The sequence below is a fragment of the Camelus ferus genome, chromosome 32 (assembly GCF_009834535.1).
Source record: "Camelus ferus isolate YT-003-E chromosome 32, BCGSAC_Cfer_1.0, whole genome shotgun sequence".
NCBI lineage: Eukaryota > Metazoa > Chordata > Mammalia > Artiodactyla > Camelidae > Camelus > Camelus ferus.
Genome location: NC_045727.1, coordinates 17,732,031 through 17,757,904, shown reverse-complemented (window position 1 = coordinate 17,757,904; position 25,874 = coordinate 17,732,031). Strand labels below are relative to the sequence as shown.

Sequence of the window (25,874 nt, the reverse complement as noted above, 5' to 3'; positions counted from 1 at the left end):
GGCCACTTCCTCCTCTGCACGCACAATTCCACACACGGGAACCCACACAGACACGTTGGACATGGGGCGGTCATCACGCCAACTTGGGGGGTGCAGTCTCACGACAGAGGAGCAGCTGAACACAAAGGCAGACGATTTTACGCACCAAGACACAAAATTCTTCATAGGCATTTGGAGTCACACTGACCCAAAGCAATTATGCACCCAGAACATTCTCTCTTGCATACAAACACACGCACACCAGAAAAATAGCTCATTTGTGACCCTGCCTTACACAACATTCTACAACGGGGTGGAATTAGCCACAAAACCTGCTTTTCAACAAAACTTGCTTTTAATGATGGTGTTGACCTGAGGAATCTTCAGACAAAGGCTGGTGGCCTGAGGTGAACACCAGCAAAGAACTGGCCCAGGTCTTGGACCAAGAGTCTCCCAGAGAGAGCTGACCCCTAAGAGGGAGGGGAGGCTAAGCCCTCTACTGTTTTGTGAAAGACTAGAAATTTGCCTGGGGGAAAGGAACACAGTACAAAATACATTCAGAGCCCCCTGGCTGGGCCCTGGGGTGGCCCAGATCCTACAGATGAGGGAACCTGGGTCCAACCCCTAGGCCCTTCTCCTTGCATGACCAGGTTCCGAGGGGGTGGAATGTATTAGTCATATTCCTCTTAAAAAAATATATTTCTTTACACTTGCCTTCTCCATAGTCTCTTGGCTATTTGGGAACGAGCATTCACCTGCACCCCAAAGCCTCAGGGGGTGGCTGCTTGGGGTGGGGGCTGCTCCAGACAGAATAGCAGAGAGCTGTGACCTATGGCTTTTGCATCTACAAGGTGGGGGATGGAGCAGGTGTGCAGGTGTGAGCCTGATGTGAAAACACTGGTACCCAAGGTTGTGGGGGGAGACAGTGGGATCCTGGATCAATGCTTCCGAAGATAAATGATCTCTGACTCAGGTCCTTGGGAATCCTTTGGTTTGATGTCTCAGCCTCAAAAAAGCAGCGTTTGTATGGACATGAGGAACCATCGCATTCACCCATTCCTTAAAGGACCCCCAAGGGAAGCCGGCCCCATTGGACTACCATCAAAGGGAAGTCGATGGCCTGGGAAGGTAGGGGTGTCTTTTGGTCATGGTTCCACCTGATTTGGAGCACTCTTGCTCTCTCTGCTGGATAGCAAAGGACCCATGGGTAGGGGTCAGAAGGGCAGTGTCAGATCAATGTGTTGGACCCCACGATGGAGAGGTGTGTTACCGGGGCTCTCAGGTTCTGCACGTGCCAGGTGGTCATCCCAGTGAGATCCGTGCTGATGCTTGAGGAGCCCTGGGAGTGGGTCACCTCCCAGACATGGTGGGGGTGGATAAGGGCAGAGTGCCAGCTCCAGACAGGACTGGACAGGCAATCAGATTGCTTCTCAGGAGCGGTGTGACCTAGGGGTGGCCTTGGGAGTGCCAGTGACCCCGCGTGGTGGTGCCAGTTATCCTACACTGAGCACCATTGCCTCCCCACGCTCCCCCAGAATGTCAGAAGCCTAAGGCCACAGAGACACATCCGGCAGTCCTTCTTTAGGCAGAAGTGGCCTGGATGAACCTTGGTGCCAGTGCTTCCTGGGTCGGGAGGAGGAGGGGAAGATATAAACACTCAGTCCAGGAGGGAAGAGAGTCTGGGGCCACTTTTTCTACATCATTCCTGTCAGCTCCTGGGCCAGGGTCCTCAACACCTGTGATGGGACACCCATGTCTCCAGGACAGCCATGAGCCTGCCTTCCCACAAGTGGAGCCAGAGTGGTTGGGGGCAGGGACACGGGAGACAGAGAAGGGTCCAAGTGGCTGGGGACTAGTTGCCCGCTCCATCTCCAAGGTGGGGGGGCGAATATGAGTAGGTGGGAAGTGCCTGCACAATCTCTTCCCTTGAACCTCCTTTGTCACGCAGGAAACTCATTGAGGGCCAACAGCAGCCAAGGGGGTTGTCCCCAAACCAGAGAGGACTGATGGGTGGGGGTCCCCAGGGGTCCGGGGTCCCCAGGGCCTGCTTGGCCTGGGCTCCCAGCCACCCCCCACCTCTGACCCATCATCTAGGGTAGTAGGCATCCGGAACGCCCGTGAGGTTCCTCCCTCTGAGGGCCGCGTCCACCATCTTGATGTAGGCAGAGATGGTCTTCTGCATGTCCGCCGTGTAGGGGTCGTACTCCAGCTTCCGGAGCCCCGAGCGCTTGAAGTTGCCGTCCTTCTGGCTCTCCACGCACAGCAGCCGGTCCTCCCTGACGGCCACGCCCAGCAGGCTGACCATCCGGCCCAGCTGGACGAAGAGGTCCTGCTTCAGGTCCTCGAAGTGCACCACCAGCACCTTTTTGCCGAACTTGAGCCAGTCCAGCGTGTGAGTGGCCCACCACGGGGCGTAATTCCTCACAAACTCAGGCCACTCTGCGGGGAGAGGAGGCAGGGCGGGATCAGAGGGAGGAAGCAGGTCAGAGGGCGCTGGCAGGGGTGGTCGTTGTCGCTCACAGCGATAGCCACCCCGTTAACTCCTCGGACAGCCAAACTCACCTGCTCCCTCCCACCTCAGGGCTGCTGCTCCCGCCTGGCATGCTCTTAGCTCTTCCCTCTCTTTGGGGACAACAATAACATTTGTCTGGTGCTTATTACATGCCAGGCACAGACTTATATATAAATCTTTATTTCTCTTATTTTTATATTTTAATATATATTGATCTTAATATGCAATGTGATATATTAATATAGCTATTAATTCACTTATTCCTCACAACAGCCCTGTGAGGCAGGCATCATCATCTTCTTCATTTACCAGAAGAGGGAACTGAGGCACAGAGAGGTTAAGTAACTTGCTCAAGGTCACACAGCTAATAACTGGCAAAGCCGGATTTAAAACCAAAGAGTCTGGCTTCAAAGTCTGGGCTTTTAACTACCCAGTCAGCCTGTGTAGGAATAGTTATTTTGTGTAGTAATAGTATCTTCTCACAGGATAATAATAAGGCCTTTGTACAGAGAAGTGGAAAAAGTAGATACAGTTTTTAGTGTGGTGCTCTGTAGCCAGTAGGTGCTCAGTAAATGTTGGCTATTGTTATTATTGTGATTATTCTGTTCTCAGGTGAGATATTGTCTTCCCTGACTCCCAAGCTCAGACAGGTGCCTCCTCTGGGCTTCATAGCCCCTCTGCACCCCTAACACATGTTGTCTGTCCCCCCAAGAGAGTGTGGGCTGAGGGCATAGTTTAAGCTGGGTTATTTACGTTGTCAACGTTACGTCTTTCTAGTCTAGCTTTCTCTCTCTGCGTTTTATTGAAGTATCACATACTGTTTCTTTTTGCTCTTTGTCATCTTGCCATGGGAAAGTGACAGGATTGTCACTGAGACTGGGAGAATGTGTTTGGGATCTCTTGACTTGAAAGACAGGCTACCACAGAATGTGGGAAATTCACCAAGGAGCCCTGGAGAAGACCTCAAAGTGACAGCCAGCCTGGCTAGGGAGCTGTTGAAATCTGATAAAGGAGAAGCAGAGGGAGGTCCTGGGGGATGTTAGGAACAGAGAAAGGGATTTGCAGCCTTCATTCTGAGCCCCAGCCGGAGAATCACAGGGCCGGCACCCTGAAACCCTGAAGCCAAACCACTGCTTCTCACAGGGGCAGCACCACCCCGCATCCTCTGGAGGGGTTTATTTACTGAACGAGGGTCAGTGAGTCTCCCAGGCTGGGTTGAGAAGCCCAGATGGTTCTTAATAACTGAATCTTCATCCATCACTGGGTGATGGATACCCATTATCTCATTGAATCCTAAGGACTACCCTGAAAGGAAAAGACTACTATTCATTTGTCACTAGTGAGGAAACTGAGGCTCAGAGAGATGAAGTGACTTGCCCAAGGTCACACAGCTGGAAAGCATCATCTAGACCAGGCCTGCCTGATTCCAGGCTCTGATCTTTCCCAGGCACCAGCAGCCTCACCCCTACTATCTCCCACTGCCTTACGCCCAGCAGGGGCTCAATAAATGGTTGTTGAACTAAATTGAAATTCCCAACTGCCAAGTTGCGTTGTGACAAAGGGCTCCTCTCTCTTCGCAGAGCACATCAGAATCCATGGCGAGGCTCCTGCTCCCCCAGTGCCCCCTGGAACACCATGGCTGCTTGGGAGATATTTATGCCGATGACAAAGATATTTTTTACCCTTAAAATATATTATTTACAATGTATCTAGCTAATTGGGCCCGTACTGTTATAATGGGTTAAGACCAGATGTGTCTGAGTGATTAGAAAAAATCTAGCACGTGTACAGCCAGTTTCACTTTTTAAAAAATGTTTCCTTAGAATTTCCCCACTCCTGAGTCACCTCACAGCATCCCTGGTGATTCAGGACAACACGGCAGAGGTTCAGGTGGCACTCGGTCACCCAGGAACACATAGATCTGGATTGACAGTCTTGGCCACTTCTGACCATCTCATGAGGTTCCTGGAGGGTGGTCTTCAAGCAAAAGGAAAGGTCTGTCTGCATGATGGTCTGGGTCCCCCAGATGGTGTCCCTGGCCTTGGATGCAGGTGGGATGGAAACGACATGGCACCTTTGTTGATTGCAGACCTCCCCGGGATGGGAATGTTCCGAGCACCTGCTGTGTGTCAGGGCTGTGCCGGGCACTCAGGCATGCATTATCTCAGAGAGTAGGAATGACTGGCCCCATTTTACACACAGGAACAAAGGAGGCTCAGAGATGTGAAGCCACTTGCCCAGGGCCACACAGTGGGCTCCCAGGGTGGGATTCGCACCTATGTCTATCCCAGACTGAGCCTGGCTCCCACCCTCCCGGCAAACCCTTTAAGAGCACTTGATTTGATCAGCTCCAACACGTCTCGATCCAGATCCTGGTCCAGCATCACTCACTTCACTTTCAGATGTTGTCTAAGACATAGGGTCTGTTCACAGATGACTTTGGAGTCACACTGCCAGGGTTCAAAACCCAGCTCTTCTCCATAGGAGCTGTGTGACCTTGGGGAAGTCAGGTGATCTCCCTGAGTCTCAGTTTACCCATCTGCACCATGGCAACCGTGCTAAGACCTCAGGCTATGCAGATACAATAGAGTAAGAACTACAGACCCTGGCACCGGGCCTGGGACACGTGAAGTGCTCAATAAATGTTGGCTGCTGTCAGGATTCTGCTTGGTGTTGGTCCCCAACATCTGAGACACCCCACGTGCCCCATCATTTTGCAGCAGCAGGTATCTGCCGCCTCCCCAACCCCCTCCGATAGCAAAGATGCCTCCTTTGAAGCTTCCAAATGACTTCATTGGAAAGAACAAAAATGAAAACCAAAAATGCTCAATTAGCCCAGGATTCCCAGTAATTGATGGCTGCCTTCAAATTGGGTAATAAAGGTACACTAAGCCATGGACCACTGGTAATGAGGGCTGGTTCCACCGGAACTGTCACACACATGGATCTGGCAGGACATGGGCTGGCCATTCTCCGCTTCATCTTCTTGGCAACGGGAGGGACGGGGACCTGATTAATAGCTTAACTGTATTTAATTCCCCAAGGAATCATTAAACACAGTCTCCGTTTCATTAAACAGATCCAGGACAATTCACCTTGTGTAATCATATCACATAAAACTTTGCTTTGGATCCAATCCAGGGAGATCGTAAAACTAACGTTATGGAACCAAAAGCCAGGGGTGGGGTGGGTGGGGGGGTGAGGGGGGTTGCAGGAGGAGCCTTGAGCCAGCTGTAACTGGGAGGGGGACCCAGGCAGGGTGGGGTGGGCACGCTCAGCTGGGGGATGACCTCTGCTCTTAGGTGGGGGTGACCCTCACAATCTAGGCCGAGGGCATCGTAAAACTGAGATTCTCAAGCCTTAAAGGGCACGCACAGCTTCTTGAGAATGTTGGGTTACAATGCAGATTCTGATCCAGGAAGCCTGGCCTGGGGCCCTGAGAACCTGCGTTTCTAATTAATTCCCAGGTAATACTCATGCAGCTGGAGCAGGGCCCCTAAAGCAAAGGTCTCAAACTCAAGTGCACTTAGGGTCCAGACGTCAAGGCAAATGAGAGGAACGGGTTGGGAGGGCACCTCCGGGGATTGGGTTCTCTGGGGGAGGCTCTCAGGCAGAGCACTGTGAAGACTTGGCTCAGGCCTGGGAAGGGGCCCCAGGAGAAGGCTCCTCCTCCCACCCCAGCCTAATGAGGAGACCCCAGACCCCCAGTACGAGACGGGTGTCCTGAAACCTCTCCCATCCCCTGCCGCCTCCTGACCCCTCCCATCATTCCTAGCTGTCTTGAATAAGGAAGAAGAGGCAAGATGACTCCTGGGAATTAGGAACTTGTCTGCACCTGAAACAAGGGGTGATGCCAGGAGAGGGGAACCTATGAAGGCACCGGAAGATCAGCAACATCCCAAGGTAAGAAAGAGCCTGGTGGCTCATGCCTGGGTTGGAATCTCAGCTCAGCCAACCCCTGGGGCCTTGGCCACATGACTTGCTCCCTTCCTGCGATGGTTTTCTCTCACCTGTGAAACGACATGCTACCAGTGATTACGGCAGCCTTTCTCACTTCCTTGGGTAATTAGAAGATTTAAATGAGACGATGAATGCTAAGTGCCTGGTCCCGTATGTGCTTCCCAAGTGAGTTCCCTCCCTTTTTACTTGGGGCAGTAGGATGCCTGGAGGTGGAGCCGGGGTTCTAGTCCTGCCATTATGTGCCCGAGTGACCCTGGCAGATCCCTGCCTCTCTTTGGGCCTCAGTTTCCCCATTAATAAACAGAGAATGAATCAGTGGTTCTCAGTCCTGCCTGCATACTGCTTAAAAACGTTCTGATGCCCAGACTTCACCCCAGTAATGGTCCGGCCTGCAGCCCAGGCACTGGGATTTTCCCATATTCCTGCCAGGGCTGAGGACCACTGGGTTCCATGATGTCCCAGGTCCTTTCTGGCTTGACAAGCAGAGCTTCTGCTCCCAGAACAGGATCCTGCCATTTGCACCTGCAGATTTCGCAGCCTGGCCCTCAATAGCATTCATTAAAAAACAAATTTTTTTTTATCGATGTATAGTTGATTTACAATGTTAGTTTCAGGTACAGCAAAGTGATTCAGCTATACCATAGTTTGTTTTCTATGTCCATGAGTCTGTTTTTGATTTGTAAATAGCATTTGGATCATTTTATTTTAGACTCCACATATAAGTGATATCGTATGATATTTGTCTTTCTCTGTTTGACTTACTTCACTTAATATGATCATCTCTGGGTCCATCCATGTTGCTGCAAATGGCATTATTTCATTCTTTTTTATGGCCGAGTAGTAGTCCATTGTATAGATATACCATAATTTCTTTACTGATTCATCTGTTGATGGACATTTAGGTTGTTTCTATGTCTTGGCTATTGTAAATAGTGCTGCTATGAATATTGGGGTGCATGTATCTTTCCAATGATGGCTTTGATTTTTTATTGTTCTACAAATAAATAATTCAGAGGCCTCTTTATCCCCAAGAACTAAGGAACAAATGTCACTACCTGTCCAAGCTGCCACTCCCTTACTGAGAGAAGGGGCAACGCAGCGTGAGGGACTGACAGGGCCCTTGAGCAAACTGGGAACCCAGGGCACAGCTGGTCAGGCAGGCTCAAGGGTTTTAATCAATGACACTGGTGTTGACGGTGCGGTTGGTGGATGGCTGAATTAACGTCATCCTGCTGAGCTCTGGTTCTCTCTGGAGAGGGGCTGGAGAAGCTGGGAGTCAAGGGGAGGGTTTGGAGGAGTGGGAAACACTCCTGGGGCTTGAGGCTGTAGCCACCTGACTGCAGCAGATTGGATGAGGTAGAGAGAGCTCACGTTTACAGAGCACCTACTGGGTGTCAGCGGCTCTGAGCTGGGAGATTTGTAGGCACTGGCGTTTTGTCTAATTCATTGTCCTAACTCAGTGGTTAAGGGCGTGGGCTCAGGAGCAAGACCCCCTGGGTTCGAACCCCTGCCCCCCCACTTCCTGGAAAAGTGCCTTCACCTCCCTGAACTTAGCTTGCCCCATCCATAAAAGAGGGTTAATTGTGGAGGTTTAAAAACACTCAGGGATGTGACTCTCATTACGGTAATGGAGATATGGGTGCTAACTGATGTGGGACTTTGAGGGGGTTAAAGGTACTCAAGATGGCAGAGGTTGGGTCTGACGTCAAAGCTCTCCCGGCTACCGTGGGCCGCTGCTCTCCTGCACCGAGACCTTCTTCCAAATGTCATCTACTAAGCACCAGAGATGAACATCAAACTCGGATCATCTTAATGAAGTTCAGTGCTTGAAATGATGCTCTATACCTGAGCCCTTAGGAGCTCATAGGTAACCTCATGGCTGCTCAGCCACTGACCTTAGGCTGGACTCGGGTCTCCTGATTCCCAGGAAAAGGATCTTGAACCTGATCTCCCATGTCAATTACAGAAGGAGGGTTTTCATAACAAACCCTGTTTACTGAGTGTTTTTAAAGGGTTAAATTCTTAAGTTCTTAGATTTTATTCCCGCCACTTTATAGACAGGCCAGTTTAAGTTCAGGGAGGTGAAGGAGGTTTTCCAGGAAGTGGTGGAGCTGGGATGTGAACCCAGGGAGCCTTGCTCCAGAGCCCGCGCCGTTAACCACCGTGCCGTGACAACAGCCTGGCTCACACCGGGTGATGCTGGTGGGCGCGGCGGCGTGTGCGACGCACACCTCCTCAGCCATAAGCAGGACCTGGGTTCCCAGCAGGAGACACACGGGCCCCTCGCACTGCCCCCTGAACCAGCTCCCGGGCTGTACCTTCGCCCTTCCAGTGGGCATGACTGGCAAAGCCGATGTGTCCGCCGTACTTGCGGTTGAACTCCGCCATGAGGGCCTTGTAGGGATTCCGGATGAGCAGGATGGCCGCATCGAAGGCCTCGATCTCCTTCTGGCCACTCTCGTGTGTCTTGATGCAGATGGTCCTCCCGCTGCGCCAGTGGTCTCGCTCACCTTTAAACCCTTCCCACAACCAGGGTGGGCAGGGAACGTGGCAGTGAGCCGGGGAAGACAAGAGCTCCACTGACCCCCCTCCCAGGCCACCTCGGGAATCCTCATACGTTGGTTCGTTCACTCATTCACTCGCATATTTACTAAGCACCTCCTATGTGCCAGGCACTGTGCTGGGAGCTGGGTATAAAATGGTTTGCAGAAACATCCATGGGTCTGTTTTTGAGAGTCAGGTTTTTCAAAGAGTGATGCAAATGAATATAAAAATCACTGCCATGGTTAATGCTGTGGAAGGGGAGTATCCAGGCTGAGGTGCCATGAAGAGGGCCTGACAGGTGATGCGCTGGAGGGTTCCTTTTTGGGGGATCCTGCAGCCCCACCCCATTAATGTTGGGCCAACTGACTTGCTATGGCCAGTGGATCGAGGGCAGAAATGGGTCTCTGCCAAAGTCCCAAGGGGCACCCCAAGTTGCTGTTCACTCTTGTGTGTCTCTGCCACCCCTGTGAGAAGGACATGCCCCAGAAGGCTGCTGGTCCCCGATGACGAGAGACACATGGAACAGATGTGGGTCCAACCTGCAGTCTGGAGCTGATCGGTCCTTTCAATAATCCTATGAGGGTTTTATTTTATAGATGAGGAAACTGAGTCCCAGAGAGATCAAGTAACTTGCCCAAGTTACTGAGCAGGGACTGAGGTGTTTTTGAACTGCAAAGAGCTCATTATACCTGGAGTCTGAGGTATGAAAGGGGCAGCAGACGTGCCCCCCAGTGGGGGCAAATCGGGGCACAGCAGTTCCCCCTCCCTCTGGCACCATGCTCCCCTCCCCTCCCCCCTTGATCAGGACCTACCAGGGTTTAGAGATTTCATTAAGTGAAGTGTCTCAGCTGCAGAGGGGATGGAGGGAGGGGCTTGGGGGTTCGGCGGATTGATGGATACTATTGAGGGGCATGGGTCCTCTCTGCCTGCGCCCCACTGCCAGCCCCGAACTCTCAGGGAGAGCTCATTGTTCCCGGCAAGGGCTCAGGCCAAAGGATGTATTTTTAAGGCTATAATGAAAGAGAAGCTGCACTCAAAGCTTTAGCTGCCTGAGACCTGCCCACAGACCCCCGCCTTTCTCAGTGGGACTTACGGAAGCATGCACACAGCACGAGCCAGAGGAATTGCCAGGGAGGGGCTCTGTTTGTTTTCTTTCTTTCTCTCTCTTTCTTTTCTTTCCTTTCTTCCTTTTCTTTCTTAAGACGTCCTCCTTCTGCTCGTCTTCATCCCTTTAAGTCCCGGGGCTCCAAGATTGGAGTGCCTACGGCTTGCTTCTGGAGGGAGGTTGCTTACTTTTTTCTTTATTTCTCTTTCTTTCTCTCTTCCTTCTTTATTCTCTTCTTCCTTTTCTTCTTCCTTCCTTCCTTCCTTCCTTCCTTACTTCCTTCCTTCCTTCCTTCCTTCCTTCTTCCTTCCTTCCTCCCTCCCTCCCTTCCTTCTAGTAGACCCCTCACCCCATTAAGTATCAACTCTTGAGATTCCCCAATACTCGAGTACAAAAAAACAAAGACCAATTTTTTGAATGTTGTGGGTCTGGAAGTGAGACTGCTGGGTTCCTGGTCTAGGGCCAGGGGTCTCACGCTGACTTTGCATTGGAATCACCTGGGGAGCTTTTAGAAAATACCCATGGCCTGACCCACTCCCAAGATTCTCATGGAAATGGTTTCAGGTGCACCCTGCACATTAAGACTTTAAAGGCTCCCGGCACATAGTAGGTGCTTGATAAATGCTTATTATTGGACGGGTCCTGGTGAGGTACCCAGGACATGATACTCAGGAAATGTTTGTGGGATGTAAGTCAAGGAAAGGTACTAAGCACATAGTAGGTCTCAATAGACATGCCTAGACATGAGCTAGGCGGCACATAGCAGGTGCTCAGGAAGGGGGATTCCCATGCCCTCCCAGGGGGGTCCTCTTGGAGCTCCTCCTTACCTTTGTTGTAGAGAGAACCATCGAAGTAGTAGCTGCCAGTGTAGAAGCCGGTGGCCAGCTCGATGAGGTGGCGCGCCCACGTGTTCCCGGCGCCCGGGAAGCTGGCCAGAGCGATGAGCTGCTTGGACTTGGCTGGGAGGAACCTTCTGTCCATGCAGCGGTTGTCTGCAAAGGGCAGGGGACAGACAGGGTCAAGTGGCAGGGGCAGATGGAGACTGTCCAGAAGGGACCGGCGTGTGAGTCCCATCCCGGGCGGGTGACCCAGTGCTTCCTGGGCCTCAGTTTCCTTACCTGCAAGTGGGAAAAGGGTTGTATGTGATAAGACATGAACAGGGATGAGTACATGGTAGGGATTCAATAAAACTCAGCCGGGAGGATGCGTCTCCTCTCCACAAACGGGATCCAGTCCAAGGTTCTTAGCTTGACCCTCTAGCCCTGCATGACCTGGCTCTTGCATCCTCCCAGGCTCGTGCCACCCACCCACTCCCCTCTCCAAACCCCCCACCTGCCGGCCACCTGGTCCTTTCACTGCCTCATCCGTGCTCTGCCCTTCCCTGATCTGGCAGCTTCAGGTGTGCTGGTCCTTCCACCTTCACTGCCTCCTACCTGGCTTTGTCAGGGAGACTGTTTCCTATCCGGCTCTCAGCTGAACTGGACCTTCCTCCCTCCCTCCCTCCCTTCCTTCTTTCCTTCCTTCCTCTCTCCCTCCCTCCTTGTTTACTCCGCAGCATCTGATCCCACCCCTCATTCGGCCCTTATAATTCCTTCCAAGATTGTACCTGGTCTTCCCCATTCTGCATTAGCTGCCCTTCTTGAAGTCTCACCATGAGCTGCACTGCTTTCTCAAGCAGCCCTTCAAGGGAAAAGTTTGAAGTCTTACATTTAAACTCCAAATCTGCCACCTACTTGCTGGGTAACCTCAGAAAAATGATGGATCTGAATCAACCTCAGTTTCCTCACCTGTAAAATGGGGCTGCTGGCAGTGATGACGTCCTGGGGTTGTCACGAGGGTTATAGAGAGGATGCGTGTTGAGTGTTAACACGGGGCTCACATGCTGTGAGTTCTTAGTATTGATGCTTCTAGCCAAGAGATGCAGCTCTCTTCCCCTGCCACGCCACTTTTAATCTGTCTGGCCAGAGGAGAGCAGACTTGGGAAAAATAAACCAAAGAGCATCTTTGTTGAAGCCAAGCAAGTGTCTGGGGATAGTTTCCATGAGAACACATTGCAAAAAGGAGCCTAGATGCAAAACTTCCTAGAGTATCGTGATGTTTGATACTGTGACAGGGTTGTGGATTTGATAGGACCCAACTGCATCAAACAGCACACTTTAAATGTGTGCATTTCACTCTGTGAAAATACTACTTCAAAAAATCATTAGGAAATATTGAATTATAATTAGTGATATGCAGACTGACGTGGAAAGATGTTTGAAACTTACTTCGAAATGCATCCAAAGATAAAAATTGACAGATGGAGAAATGGAAAGATGTACGGTAAACAGAATAAAATGTTGACAAATGTAAAATCTATGGGAAAAGTATAGCGTGTTCACCGTGTAATTCTTTACATTTTTTTTTTCTGAAGGTTTGATATTTTTTCATACTAAAATGTTGGAAGGGAGAAAGAAACTGGCCTGTCAACTTTCCCTGAAAACAGAATTCTCCATTCAAATACTGCCTGGGAGGCCAACTCCGAGGTAAAGGTTGTTGTTTTGGGCACTAAAAAGGAAGTTTATTTGGTCCTTAACCTCCATAAATCAAAGCGGATGCTGAAGGCAGTATTGTACATAGGTTAGGAATCAGACAGACCCGGGGTTCCATCCTGGATTAGCATGGCCTCGCTGTGTGACACGGAACAAGGCTCTCCACCTCTCTGAGCCTCAGTTTCCTCACCTGTAAAGTGGAGCTAGTAAACCTTACAGGATTAAATGCATAATATGAGTGAGGTATTTGCGGTGTATGTTGAGGAGCTGAGATTAAGAGTGAAGGGTTGGGACCCAGATTCCCTAGATCTGAATCCCAACTCTGCACTGTCTAGCTGTGTGACTCTGGCTGAGCTACCCAACCTCTCTGTGCCAAGTGGCCCCGTTTGTAAAATGGTAATAATAACCACCTATGCCATTGGACTGTTGTGAGGGTTAGATGAGATAATTCAGTCTGAAGAGCTTAGACAGTAGCTGGTACACAGCAAGTGCTCAGTAAACAGCAGCCATGGTGGCCCAGGCTCTCGGCAGCCTCATGAGCCACATGACTCTCCAACCTCCCCAGTGTGAGCGGCCTGCAAGCGGGACCCGGGAAATGGAAGAGCAATAATAGCCTGGGGCTGGGCACTGGGGATGAGCAGACCCATCAGTCAGGGGCTCGTTATCTGCTATCGAAAAGGCTCCGGCGTGTGTTCTGTCCACATCAAAGCCATGCTCATGGCCATGCGAGAATCAATCTGTGCATGACCCTGCCCCCAAGCTGGGGCAGCACAGTTCTGCACAGACTAACCAGCACTTCCCGAAAACTAACAAACACTCATCCTTCCTCGCTGGAGTGTAAATAAAGCCAACGGTCGCCCTTGCTAAACAGATTCCTGCTCGCTGGGCTCTTAGCAGGATTCAGCTGTCATGGCAGCAGCCGCAGTTGGCCACCACTGGTACCCCGTCATGTGAAACAGGGGACAAGCTATCAGTGGGGCTGCCACTTAGCTCTTACAAATCAGAGAAAGCTACCCTCCCCTTCCTCCAGGCAGATGCGCTGTCGTCCAGAGTGCATGCCACGTTTCCTATAGTTTGTGCCTGTGCAGTGCTCAACCTGCCCAACTGTACATGGTGGCCTGGTTCCTGGAAGACGAAGAGGCAGTCTAGCTCAATGGTGTTTTGTTGGATCTCCAGGCTTCAGAGGGTGTGGGGAGTGTTCCTTTCACCGTGAGAAAAGACTCTCGTAGATACGTGACTACGGCCAGTTCTCTGAGTCTTGGTTCTCCCATTTGTAAAATGCGGGTGACACTGCCTCAATCATAGGCTCACTGTGAGCTTGACATCATTAAATGAGATGGGGCTTGGCACAGGACTGGTGCTTAGAAGGTGGACAGTGTCTTCAGGTATTGGGATAATCCGTCAGGGTTTTCCTTTGGGCTGAGCACCCCAGCAAGTCACCTCTCCCAGTGCCACACCCTTCATGATGCCTCCATCGGGAGAAGAGATTTTTATCTAGAAATTTTATAAACAGCATGACCTCAGGCAAGTCCTTTATCTATTTTGAGACTCAGTTTCTCTACCTGTAAAGTAGGCATAATGATTGTTCCCACCTCATAGGAAAGCCAAGGGGAGGCAGTGAGAAAATGCACGTGAAGGACTAAACCCTGGGTCTGGCACAAAGAAAGTCCCTGAGAGACCCTGAATACCACCCTCACCACCGCCTTCATCACAATCTGGTAGCCCCAAGAGATAGAAGAGGATATAAGCGTTAACTGTGGGTTCCACTAGCAAAGGAAAAAGGCTGAAAGTGGAAAGGTGGAGAAAGAGAAGAAAAATTGATGGATACATTTATGGAATCCTAGAATTGGAAGGCCAACACTCTACAGCTTCATTTTACAGATGGGGAAACTGAGGCACGGAAAGGAGAAATGGCTCACCCAGGATCATGCAGCGTGTGCTGGAGACCCAAGTCCCCCACTGCCAGCTCAGATGTCTTCCCCCTCAATCTCACTGCTTCCATTATAGCAAGAGCCACCAAGGGGGTCCTCAGTAGGAGAGGTACAGGTGAAGGTCCTCAGAACCACCCTCCTTGCCTGGGACCCGCCCTCTGTTTCGCATCCAGGATCTCTAAGCCTGGCTGAGTGCACCAGCCCTGCCTCTGCCCTCTGCCCTCTGCCCTGCACAGTTCTCTTGCCGACAGGCTGGATGGAATGGGCTCGCTGGAGCATCTCTGGGAGAGAGAGCCCATTGAGAGAGCTCCTGGGGGTCTGCTGGATTGGGTGGTAGGGGGGCTGCTGGCTTACCCTGGACCTGCGTCTGGTACACGATGAAGTAGCTGGGAGTCCCACAGCTCTCAAACTCCTCCGCGCTGCACTTCTGGGCACAGAGCTGTTCGTCCTCTCTCTCATGGAGGGGGAATCGCGTGGTGGGGAACCCACAGTGGCAGGCGGTGCCCGCAAGGGCCGCCAGTGGGTACTCCTGGGGATGAGATGGGAGGAGAAAGGGAAGAAAACCACCAAATCCCTGGACAGCCCAGCTTGGGATGCAGAACCGTATTTGCATTCTCCATCACTCTCCCCGGCTCCAGGGCCCCCAGACATCACTAGCAAACCCCACTCTTATGATTTTTTCCCTATCTGTATACCTCTTGTACTTTTATATTTTCCAGCTTTCTTGAAGTATAATTGACAAGTAAAAATTGCATCTATTTAAGGTGTACACCTTGAGATTTTGATCTATGTCCACATTGTGAAATGACCACCACAAGCGACTTAACACACCCATCACCTCATGTAATTACCAGGTTCCTTTTTGTTTGCCTGTACTATGATTTATTAACTTGTTTCTTTCATGTGTCAGTGAAGTTCTGAAACTCAAATTTCAAAGGAAGCTTTACATCACTCCGGCAAGTAGTGCTGGAGAAGCAGCAGCATTTCTCCACATTTCTATGCTATAAACCCCAATACTATGGAAACAAAACAATGGGATGACATTCTTAACTAGGCACTCTGCCTGCCAAGACTCTGAGCCTGGAGGTCGACTCCTTTTTTTCCTGCAAAAGAGAGATTAGTTGAGGGGAGAGAGGTGTTAAAGACACTTTAGCACTGAGAAGCAACTTTGTCCTGGAGGACTTGAAAGAAAACTGAAAAAGAAATGTTGTTCTCACAGCCATGCATTATACCATAATAAATCCTCTGGGTCTGACAGTGATGTGGAGCCCCTGCCTTGGGAAAAGCTGTCTGAATCCATTCTTTTAAGCCAAAGAAGATGTTGGTACTTCGGGGTAGCCACAGTCTTTGCTGGGAGAGCTGCTTCTAATCGCTTTGTTCGTTCTATGGAAGAGCTAAGTGGGAGGAGGCAGACCTGAGATTTGCAGGGCAATGGACTGTCCTTTGTCCAATTTGCTTCTACTCAGGCTCCTGGACCTGAATTCTCCCTGGTAGCTGGGCCAGGGATAATCTGGTCACAAACCAAGGTCACACCTTTGGGGCTGGATCTGAGATTTACCGTGGTGGGTCTGGCTTCTTTCTAACGGATGTCAAATGTGAACTGCAGCACGGAGCGGAGCAGAGAGATGCTGCTATGCAGGTGGGTCGGCCTGGGCTGTGACTGATGGCATTTTGTAGCAGGTCACACACACTGAAGCCCCCTCTGACACCCTAAATCTCCACCACTTGGCACAAGGAGCTCTGTATGCCTGTCTACTTAATCCTCTCAATTTTCCTCCTGTGATCCCCAAGGCGATTAGAGGAAACTAGTAGAGGGAGTTTTGCAGTGGGTTCTTCCTGTAGCATCCCCACCCACACACGCATCTTTGCTTCCCTCAGTCCTGTGTACAGTTGGACCCTGTTTCACACTGGTTGATCTTGTCACCTCACTGTCTCCCACGTTTGTTCCCCCACCTCCAGCTGATCTGTAGGTTCCTCCAGGACCCCCAGGAAAGAGGAATGTCCATCTGGCGGGGACGCCATAGGAGAGGGGGATTCCAGCCCAAGAGAAAAAGCTGGACCAAAAAAGATGATCAAACCTCCTTTAATCTTGCGAACTCTGCCCCTGACCTTCCAGGATGCCTCCTGGGAACAGAGCAAGCACCCGGGAAGTGCTGGGTAACTTGAAGTTGCCTGGCTGCCCCTGAATGGCTTGTGGGGCCCTCTCTGTGTGGTCTCTGGGGTAGCTCAGAAATCGAGAGCATGGATTTGCTGTCGGCCCCAGTCCCGCTCCTTGCTTGTGCTGTGAGCTTGAGCAAGTGACTTCACCTGTCTGAGCCTTGGTTTTGTCGTCTGTGAAATGGGGATGAAAACTCCCATTGCCTAGCCTTGTTGTGAGAGGTAAACTGTGTGACCCGTGGGACAGAGGACTGCTTAGTAACAGTAGCCTCGGTGGTGCTGCCTCTCGGTCTTCCTGAGAGGTGCTTCATGAATTTGGACCCTTGATGAAAGAAAGAGTCAAGCAGGATGAGTCAGAGTAGGTGGGGGCACTCAGGGGTCGGGGTGCAGGCTGAGCAGCCAGGAAGAGCCACAAAACAGGCAAATGCCAGCATCACTGAGGACAAAGACCATGTCCTGTTGACTTTGCACCCCTAGCACTGAAGACAGGAGACTGGAACAAAGGCGGTTCACATCAAATATTAGATGAGTTTGTCAATGAAATGGGCAACCACCTTCCTGTGGTGGTGGGAGGGATGGTTCTCCTTTGGACCCTCATGTAATTAGCGCATCATGAGTGAAGAATGGAGCTCCTCAGACATCGCTGAATGCCACCGATGTGCCTAGCTCTGTGCTGGGTACTGGGGTGGTCACAAAATATTTTAGGCACAGTGTCCACTCTTGTGTATTTCCCTGTCTGGCTAGGGAGGAAGGATGAACAGTCAGCCATCAAGGGTCTCAGGCTGAGACAGGACTATCCAGTTGGATCATCCAGGCAAACAGCTATCCAATGCCCACAGTTCTGGATGCCACACCTGCCCATCCTCCACTTGCCTGCCTCCAGTGATGGAGAACTCACTCTACCCCAAGGTGGGGCTGTCCTTGCCTTTACCTGGCAATCTTCTACTCACGCTTCTAGGTTCACATGTCACCCTCATTCTTGAGCAGTCCCCACTATTAGAACAAACACACTTCCTTGGAGGGAAAGAAATGGACCCCTACCCTTTGGATCCACATGAAACGGTCACATTCCTCTCCCCCGCCACAGATCACAGTAATGAACTCCCTCATCCCGGTGGAGGGGGGGGGCTTCTCCAGCCAAGCATTCCATTCTTCCAGCTGTTCCACACTGCTCTCCCCAGAGTTCTGTGAGCAGAACTGGGCTCACCTTCTCCGTACAGAGATCCACACACTTGTCCACGGACATGTTGGGCATGGCGGCCGTCACCGGCAAGGCCAGGGAGAGGTTGTCGGGCCGGCGGAAGCAGCCTCGGAAGACCGCACTTCCATCTGGAGAGCCAGAGGGAAGACAAATAGTCAGATGTAGGCTGGGAGAACTGCCTTCTGAAGGAAGCACTTATAAACTGAAGCCCAGAGAAGGCAAGAGACTTGCCCAAGGTCACACAGTAGAGACTCATGAGCTACATAATTCCAAGAATCCAGGCCACTGAGATGTTCTTGCTGGACCACATAATCCCCTTTGCTTTGTCCGAATTCCTTTGTCTCACTTCCTCATACCTGAGCAGCTCCCCATTTAGGGAAATGATAGATGCCCCGGAGGATTTTCGTGATTTCATCAGGAGAGGGCTGGGGCATTTGAAGACGCAGGGAAGAAAAGGGTCCAGGGCACTCCTGCTCTTCCTCAAGCACTGGGATACCCCTCCTTCCCATCATCCTGGGCTCAGGGAAAAAACCCTGGGCCTCAGGAATCTCTGCCCACCCAGTGCTACAAGTAACTGATTCATCGGAGGGATTCCCTTTAAGAAAACCTAACCTGGAAACAGCCCAGCTACGCAATAGAAAATTTGGAGGCCATTGTTATCTCTTCAATAGAAGTCACCCTCAAAACAATATTCAGTGATACTGTCTTAAGCTGGGTTTACTTGAAGCAGAATGAGAGATGGTGTTCTGCTGAGGGCACGCTCTCAGGAGAAGGGGGCAGGGAGCAGGACCGGGCAGGGGAGGAGCCAAGTAAGCACATGACCTTGGCTGGGTCCCACCTGCAGCCTGGAGGGTAAATTGCACCACGGAGTTGGTCCCACTTTAAGGAAAGGGTCCCACCTTGGTCCTGTGTGCCTCCCTCCCCAATGTCTGTCAATTGCTGGCTGTGGGACATAATTTCCTGGGAGAGGCTGTTGGGCCAGGGGTCATTTTTTGACAAGGGGGCAGATGTGAGCCATTGATGAGAAAGAGGATTTGGGTGGGTACCGTTTTCATCCAGTACAGATTTATCACACAAAGATTTATCAGTAAGGATGCTCATTGCAGCATTTATTTAAATTAACACGTGAAAGACTGGGAAAAACCTCAGTGCCCAACAGTGAAATACTGGACAAATACAAGTACTGAATGGCAACACAATGCATTTCTATGCCCCATCAAAAATAATGATGAGCGGGGAGGGTGTAGCTCAGTGGTAGAGCATGTGCTTCGCATGCACAAGGTCCTGGGTTCGATCCCCAGCACCTCCATTAAAAATAAATAAATAAACCTAATTACTCCCTCCCCCGCCAAAAACCAAAAATAATGATGTGAAAGGTTACTTTAGAGAAGATGAAGACATGGTCAAGGTACAATGTTAAATAAAAACTGAGAATATGAAATGCCACATATTATAAAATATTAATTTTGTACACAAATTACCTCTCAATATAAATCTCTAGAGGGACATAAACTAATATGTTAACAACCATGGTTCTTTCAGAATAGTAGGTGTGATGGTGAAGTTTTGTGTCAACCTGGCGAGGCTGTGGTGCCCAGTTGCTTGGTCAGACATCGGTCTAAGTGTTGCAGGGGAGGTTTTTTGGTAGGTGGGATTAACATGAGTAGTTAGTTGACCTTAAGGAGGCTTAAAAGGGATTTCCCTCTAAAATGTGGGTGGGCTGCATCCAATCAGTTGAAGGGATAAGAAAGGAAGAAAACAAGGTTTCCCGGAGAAGAAGGAATTCTGTCTATGGGTATCAGTCTTGCCAGCCTCCACGATTGTGTGAGCCAATTCCTGAAATAAGTCTCTTAACATAGCTACTGTATAGCCTTCTGCTTCTCTGGAGAATTCTGACTGATAAGATTATAGGTAATTTTTATTTCCATCTTTGTGTAAAACTCTTTGCTAACTTTTTTGGCAGTGTATATGCATTTTTAATGCAATAAAGACAAATTAAAAATAAATGCTTTATGTTTTCACTTATATGTGAAATAAAAAAAAATGAAACAAACGAACAAATCCAGAAAAACACAAACAGACTCACAGATACAGAGGTACACAGATACACAGGTAACTTGTGGTTACCAGAGGGGAGGGGCTGGGGGAGGGGCTAAATAGGTGAAGGGGATTAAGAGCTATAAAAACTAGTAGGTATAAAATAAATCATTTACCAGGATGTAATGCACAGCACATAGTCAATGTTTCATAATAACTTGGTATGGAGTATAATTTATAAAAATATTAAATTACTATTTTGTACCCCTGATACTAGTATAATATTGTAATTCAACTATATTTCAATTTAAAAGTTTTCTTAATAGTGGCCCCTGTCAAACTTACTGAAAGGCTCACGATGCCCATTTAAAAATGGGTTCCATCGTTCTCAAATTTGAGTTGTACGTACTTTTCTAGAAGCACAGATTTCACATAAAACCAAGGACACTGCTGGTGCAGTGACTCAAAACCAGGGGCACAATATTAGGTGCCATTTATGGAATCCCTACTATGTGTGATTCACCCCTCTGAGAACTTTACAACCATCATCTCATTTTACCATCTTGGGAACTCTGCGAGGTCCATAGTAAACTCTTATTTTATGGGTGAGAGAAACAGGGCTCAGAAAGAGGCGGGTTATGTGACAATACTAAGGACCCAGCGTTAGCAAAAAGGTGCTAAGGATTATCTCAGAAACACAAGGCTAACCCTTGGGGAAAAGTGAAGCAAATTGCAAGAATCATATACCTCCATTTATGCCTGAATCTGGGTCTATCTATTGTGTAAAACCCCCTTTTAAGCCTATATGTGTATATCTATATTTAAGTGCAGAGAAAAGCATATGAAGGATGGCGGAGGAGGGGGAGGGAGTCTAGGAATGAGAATTCTAAATTTCAGCTGTCAGAGGCACCCTAGTGATTATCTCTACCACCTGGCACCCAGTAGCCTGAGGTTGTTCACGGTGGAGGCAAATCTAGCAAGCTGAGAACATATCTGGAATTGGGTGAAATGGCTCATTTCCAGAGCATGCCGCAGGCTCACACAGTCCAGTGCCATCTCCGCCGCGTTCCCCCATCGCTCACTCCAGGCTGGTGAGAGTGGTGGCGGTGATGCTGCTGGGTGCTGTGGTCCTCCAGGCCTCAGTTTCCCCACATATCAATGATAGGGAGGGAGTTAAACTATGCAGATCCCCTTCTGTACAGAACAGCCCTCCACCCCCTAAGTGAGGAGCTGTCATGCCCCAAATGCCACAGTGTCCTGTGGGGACAGTCTCCCATCCTGTGGCCAGGGGTGCAGTCACCCTAAGGGAGATTTAATGATGCTCAGAGAACATAGTGTACGAGGTGAGGATAGGGAGGGGAGTCAGATGTTAAGCTAAAGATTTAGAGCAACGAGGTGGGAGGCTGGAAGCAGTGTGGACGAACCCTCACTTAACCAGAAAGCTCAGTTAGTTGGATGCCAAGTCAGCTCAGGGTACAAAGACAGGCTGACCTTGCTCTCAGAAATAAGGAGACTCGCCTTCTCTCTTTAGACTCCACTAGCGTTTACTGAACCCCTATTGATGCCAGGCTCCAAGCTGGGTGCTTTAAAGCCATTGAAAGTTTGCAGCCACGTGTGGGACATGCCATGGCTACCCCCACTGGACAGATGAGACAACCGAGGGTCAGGGAGGCTCTCTGGCTTCCAGTGTCACAAAGTTGTCAAACAGGTCACTCCATCTCCAAAGTCCATGCTCCTTCCGATAATAATAATGCTACTCTGAAGATCAGATGCTTATAGTCATATCATGATATCATTGTTATCATTATAGCTGCCGTTTACTGCTCACGTGCTATCAGCCGGGAACTAGGCTGAGCCATTCACACCTGCAGCCTTGTTGAACTCCTGCATCTCTCTGGCGGTATGAGGATCCCCATTTTTACAGATGGGGAAACTCCAGGCTCAGAGGGCTGAAACCATTTGACACAAGTCACCCAACGTATAAGAAGCAGAGCTGAGACTGGAATCTAAGTCTGAGATCTTTCCACTCTTGTTTCAAGGGACAATTTTTTTTTCTTAATGGAGGTACTGGGGATTGAACCCAGGACCTTGTGCATGCTAAGCACACACTCTACCACTGAGCTATACCCTCCCCCTGAGATCTTTCCACTCTTGATGATCTTGCTGAACGTTCTCTGTGTGCCAGGTGCTGGGTCAACACTTGATATGCTTTATCCTCCTAATCCCAACAACGTAGGTCCCATTCTCCCCATCATACAGAAGGGAAAACAGAGGCTCAGAGAGGGAAGTGACTTGCCCAAGGCCACACAGCTGACAAGTAGCAGTGCCTGGATTCCAACCCGAGGACATCTGAGCTCCGAGTCCTCTCACCCTCTGAGCTACCCCTCTTTAAGAAACCATCCCCAAGCCCTGTTTGAACATTTTCAAAACACTGTGACATCTATTCTCCCTCCTTTGCCGTTAATATTCACTCCACTTTGACCACGAATCATTCACAAAGTCAGGGCTCTCACTCTGGGGTCTCTCCACACTGGAGTCTGATTCCCTTTAAGCACCTAAAAATGCCCAGACCTTGACCCTGAGTCTCCAGAACTATATTCAGATTGGTAACCTGCCCCTTCCTCACCAGGACCCTATTCAAGGGACGATGCTATAATCCCTTTCAGGTCCGTGAATCTGTCTCCTTGGAGGAGGCTGAATTCCTACCCTGGCATCTCCCCAAGTGATTTTCTCCTGCCTTCCTGGATGCCAGGGGGCCAGACTGCAAGGGTAGGAAGAGGAAGGCAGACTCTATAAGCCTAGCTCTGCTGAGACAGTTCTCCCTCTGACATTTAAGCATCTGCTAATGAGTCCCTGACCCTCCCAGCTTAGAGAGCAGATCTGAGCTGAATGCCCTGAATACCAAGTAAGGTGAGGGTTTCAGAACTTAAAGGGCCAGCGAGGGAACAGAAGCTTCTGCTGTAAGTCTCTGCTTGGTCAAGGTGTGCACTGGGGATGGGGATGGGCAGGGGAACAGGTTTGGAAAGTTAGTTCCAGGGGCAGTTAACCTGCTGGATGTGAGGTCTTCCTACAGTTTTGCCCATTCTGCTTTTGGAGTGGGGAAGCCATGTGGATTCACAAAGGGATTTGTGATGGCCAGTGGAAAGGCTGGACTCCCAGGGATCTGGAGAGAGCTCTGGAGGCCACCTCTCTCTGCAGGTTGCTCTCCACTGATGACTTGGTGATTGGAACACTGAGAATATGCATAGTGACCAAGACATTGAACCCTTCTGCTACCCTCATTTACTTCATCTGTGAAATGGGTCACTGGTTCTCCCCACCAGTGATAAGAGGCTCTTTTGTCTCTTACATCTGAAAATAACAACAAAGAAAGTGGTCATCCTCAATCCTTTGACCTTCCTAAGACTCTCCTGTGATACAAAGAATTTTGGACTTCCATAGCAGTAGGCAGATGCCTTCCTGTTTGCAAAAGTCTCCCATGCCCAGGAGAAAGGGCATTGGTTTTAAATTCAGACAGACCTGAGTCAGCAACTTACTTAGCTGTGTGTCCCTGGACAGGTGTCTGCACTTCCTGAGCCTTGGTTTCCTTATCTACACATGGGTATCATTATCTCTACCCTGCACAATTGGGACGGAAGTCCATACAATGGCATTTCAGCGCCTGAGACCTACTAGGATTCAGTCAATCTCTCTTCCCACTCCTTCTCCATCACTTGCTCATGATATGTGAAGAGTGGCCAGATCCTATGTGGAAGACACTCTCAGTGCCCCATTAATACACTCCTGGTACTCATCATCCCAGTATAGGCTGACAGTGACCTTCGGTAAATACCTAGGACCTGTGAGGGACAGGCTGCACTTGCCAGTAAGTTAATGACACTCTCAGCCAATGATGGGTGAACGTTGGTGGATAAATACTGCAGCGTCCTGCCCCTCCAGTGAGACACCTCTGAAGCATCTTCTCCATTGTCTCCCATGGTTCCCTGGTGGGATTAAGCTTCATCTGTCCTCAGTAGTGACCTGCATTGTACAGGGCTTGTGTTGGCTCCTTCTCTGTCTCACTTCTACACTCCCCTGGAGATGCATCCTGGGGTCACCTCTCAAGTAAACCAAAGCTCCCATCCTTCTATCTGGGGGAACCCAAATCATACTATCTTGGATCTTTGAGCATTCTTAATTCACAAGGGAAATCCTGCATGGAGTTCCTAGCCACTGCTCTTGACAGCCTGTAGTCTGTGCAAATGGTGCCCCCTGGAGTTGTGCAGTACACAGCCTATGGCCAATAGCAGCAATCCTGAGTAGTATCTTCTTAATGACCAACCCTTGCTGAAGAGTAGCAGCAAAGGTGATAATGACAGCTGTTTACTGTATGTAATTAGTGCTAAGTGTGTCACATATATTGCATCTCAATTAATCCTCACAACAACCTAAGAGGCAGGCAATACTATTATCCTGTTCTGCAGGTGGAGACCCTGAGATGTAATAAGATTTGATCACTTATCCAGCTCATACAGCTAGTAGGGAGCAGAGTTGGGATCTGACCCCAATCTTATTTGACATCACATTCTGGTTTCCCACCTCTCTGCTGTTCTGCAGGAGGCCTGCTGAATCCTAACATGGTTGGGCTCCAGAGAGCCCGTGCCAGCCACCTGAATTTCCCAGAAACCCTCTCAGTCTCCATAGTAGGGGTCCAAGGATCACAGAAGCCTGTGCCCCATATTCTGAGAATGTCAGCTCTTCATTGCCAGGCCAGCTGGGATAGTGCATGACCTCGACAGCTAGGGGTTTTTACTAGCAAGAGGCGAGCAGAGCTGCTGTTCACCAGCTCTCTTTGCTGGGGGCAGATGAAAAATGGCCCGGAACCAGCTGCAAGTATCTCTGAAGTCCATCATCTCTTTGTTCTGGGGCTTCACAAAAATGAGGTAAATGCCACCAGGCATCAGCTTAAAGGCAGGCGTGGAAGAGTTCTCCTTGGTTTGAAAGAGGCCACCACCCCCTGGGTAATTAGGCCAAGCTCCACTGCATTAAAGATGCCAGTGAGGAGGAAAGACAGTGAGCTGGGAGCTGTTAATGGCTACCTACAATCAGAGACAGATTGAATTACACAAAGAGCCTACCTGTCCGAGGAGAATTCAAACCGGCTATTTTTAGCCATCACCAAAGGCTCCTGTGAGCTGCTGGAAATTCAAATAGCTCGAGTTGGGTGCTGCTCAGAGTGAATCAAGGAGTTTTCATTTTAGGAAGGAGGGTGCTTTGCCACCACTCCATAATAGGCCCTGTGCTATGTGTTTTCTCACTTTTATTTCACCCGGTGGTCATAGCAATCTTTAAAGGTTGGAATGGTCCTCATTTTACAGATGAGGCACTTGAGGCTCAGAATAAGTGACTTGACCAAAATCAACACAGCAAGAAACTGGAAGGGCTGGGGGTAGAAATAATATCTGCCTGATTTCAAAACCTACATTGCTCCCACAGCCTTCCTGGATTTTGGTTCAGGGAGAAGAGCAAACCAATTATCTCCCATCATGATGCAGAAGGAGAAAAACTTTCCAGCTCTCATCTTGTTGGCCCTACACAGCAGAACTCATGAAGACTCATATGAATCATAAAATTCAGGGATCCCAGGCATCTGTCAAGGGAAAGGAAGAAGCTTCCAGGCCAGGCAGAGAAGGAGCTAGACATGGTCCATCCACCCAGTGTGACTCCCCATCATCATCGGAGGCTTCCCGCAGCAGAAGTGGCTAAAATGGAGCATCACTGAGCACAAAGCACAGGTACTGAACAAAATTCCCCTTCTAACTTTTGGTCCAAAGACAAAAAAGTTGCCAGAACTAACAACAGTATGCAAAATTCCCTATGTAAATTGTGACCCAGATGTCAAGATTTTTTTTCCAGTGATATTGTAAGCTTCATAATA

At 49.7% G+C, this 25,874-nt stretch overlaps 1 protein-coding gene and 1 non-coding gene across 3 annotated transcripts in view; one reads left to right on the top strand and one right to left on the bottom strand.

Moving 5' to 3' along the window:
- Positions 1-315: 315 nt before the first annotated feature.
- Positions 316-25,874, bottom strand: part of WSCD2 (WSC domain containing 2) — a 46,820-nt gene continuing 21,261 nt past the window's right edge. For both annotated transcript variants that reach the window (XM_014551909.2, XM_032471334.1), the window contains 5 exons: positions 17,927-18,048; positions 14,917-15,091; positions 10,928-11,092; positions 8,770-8,970; positions 316-2,418 (listed from right to left, as the gene is read on the bottom strand). In XM_014551909.2, the coding sequence (XP_014407395.2) occupies positions 2,066-2,418; positions 8,770-8,970; positions 10,928-11,092; positions 14,917-15,091; positions 17,927-18,048 (1,016 nt within the window). In that variant the 3' untranslated portion in view covers positions 316-2,065. The remainder of the gene's footprint in view (positions 2,419-8,769; positions 8,971-10,927; positions 11,093-14,916; positions 15,092-17,926; positions 18,049-25,874) is intronic.
- TRNAA-CGC lies at positions 19,158-19,229 on the top strand. The gene has a single exon. It is a non-coding gene; the product is annotated as a tRNA-Ala (tRNA).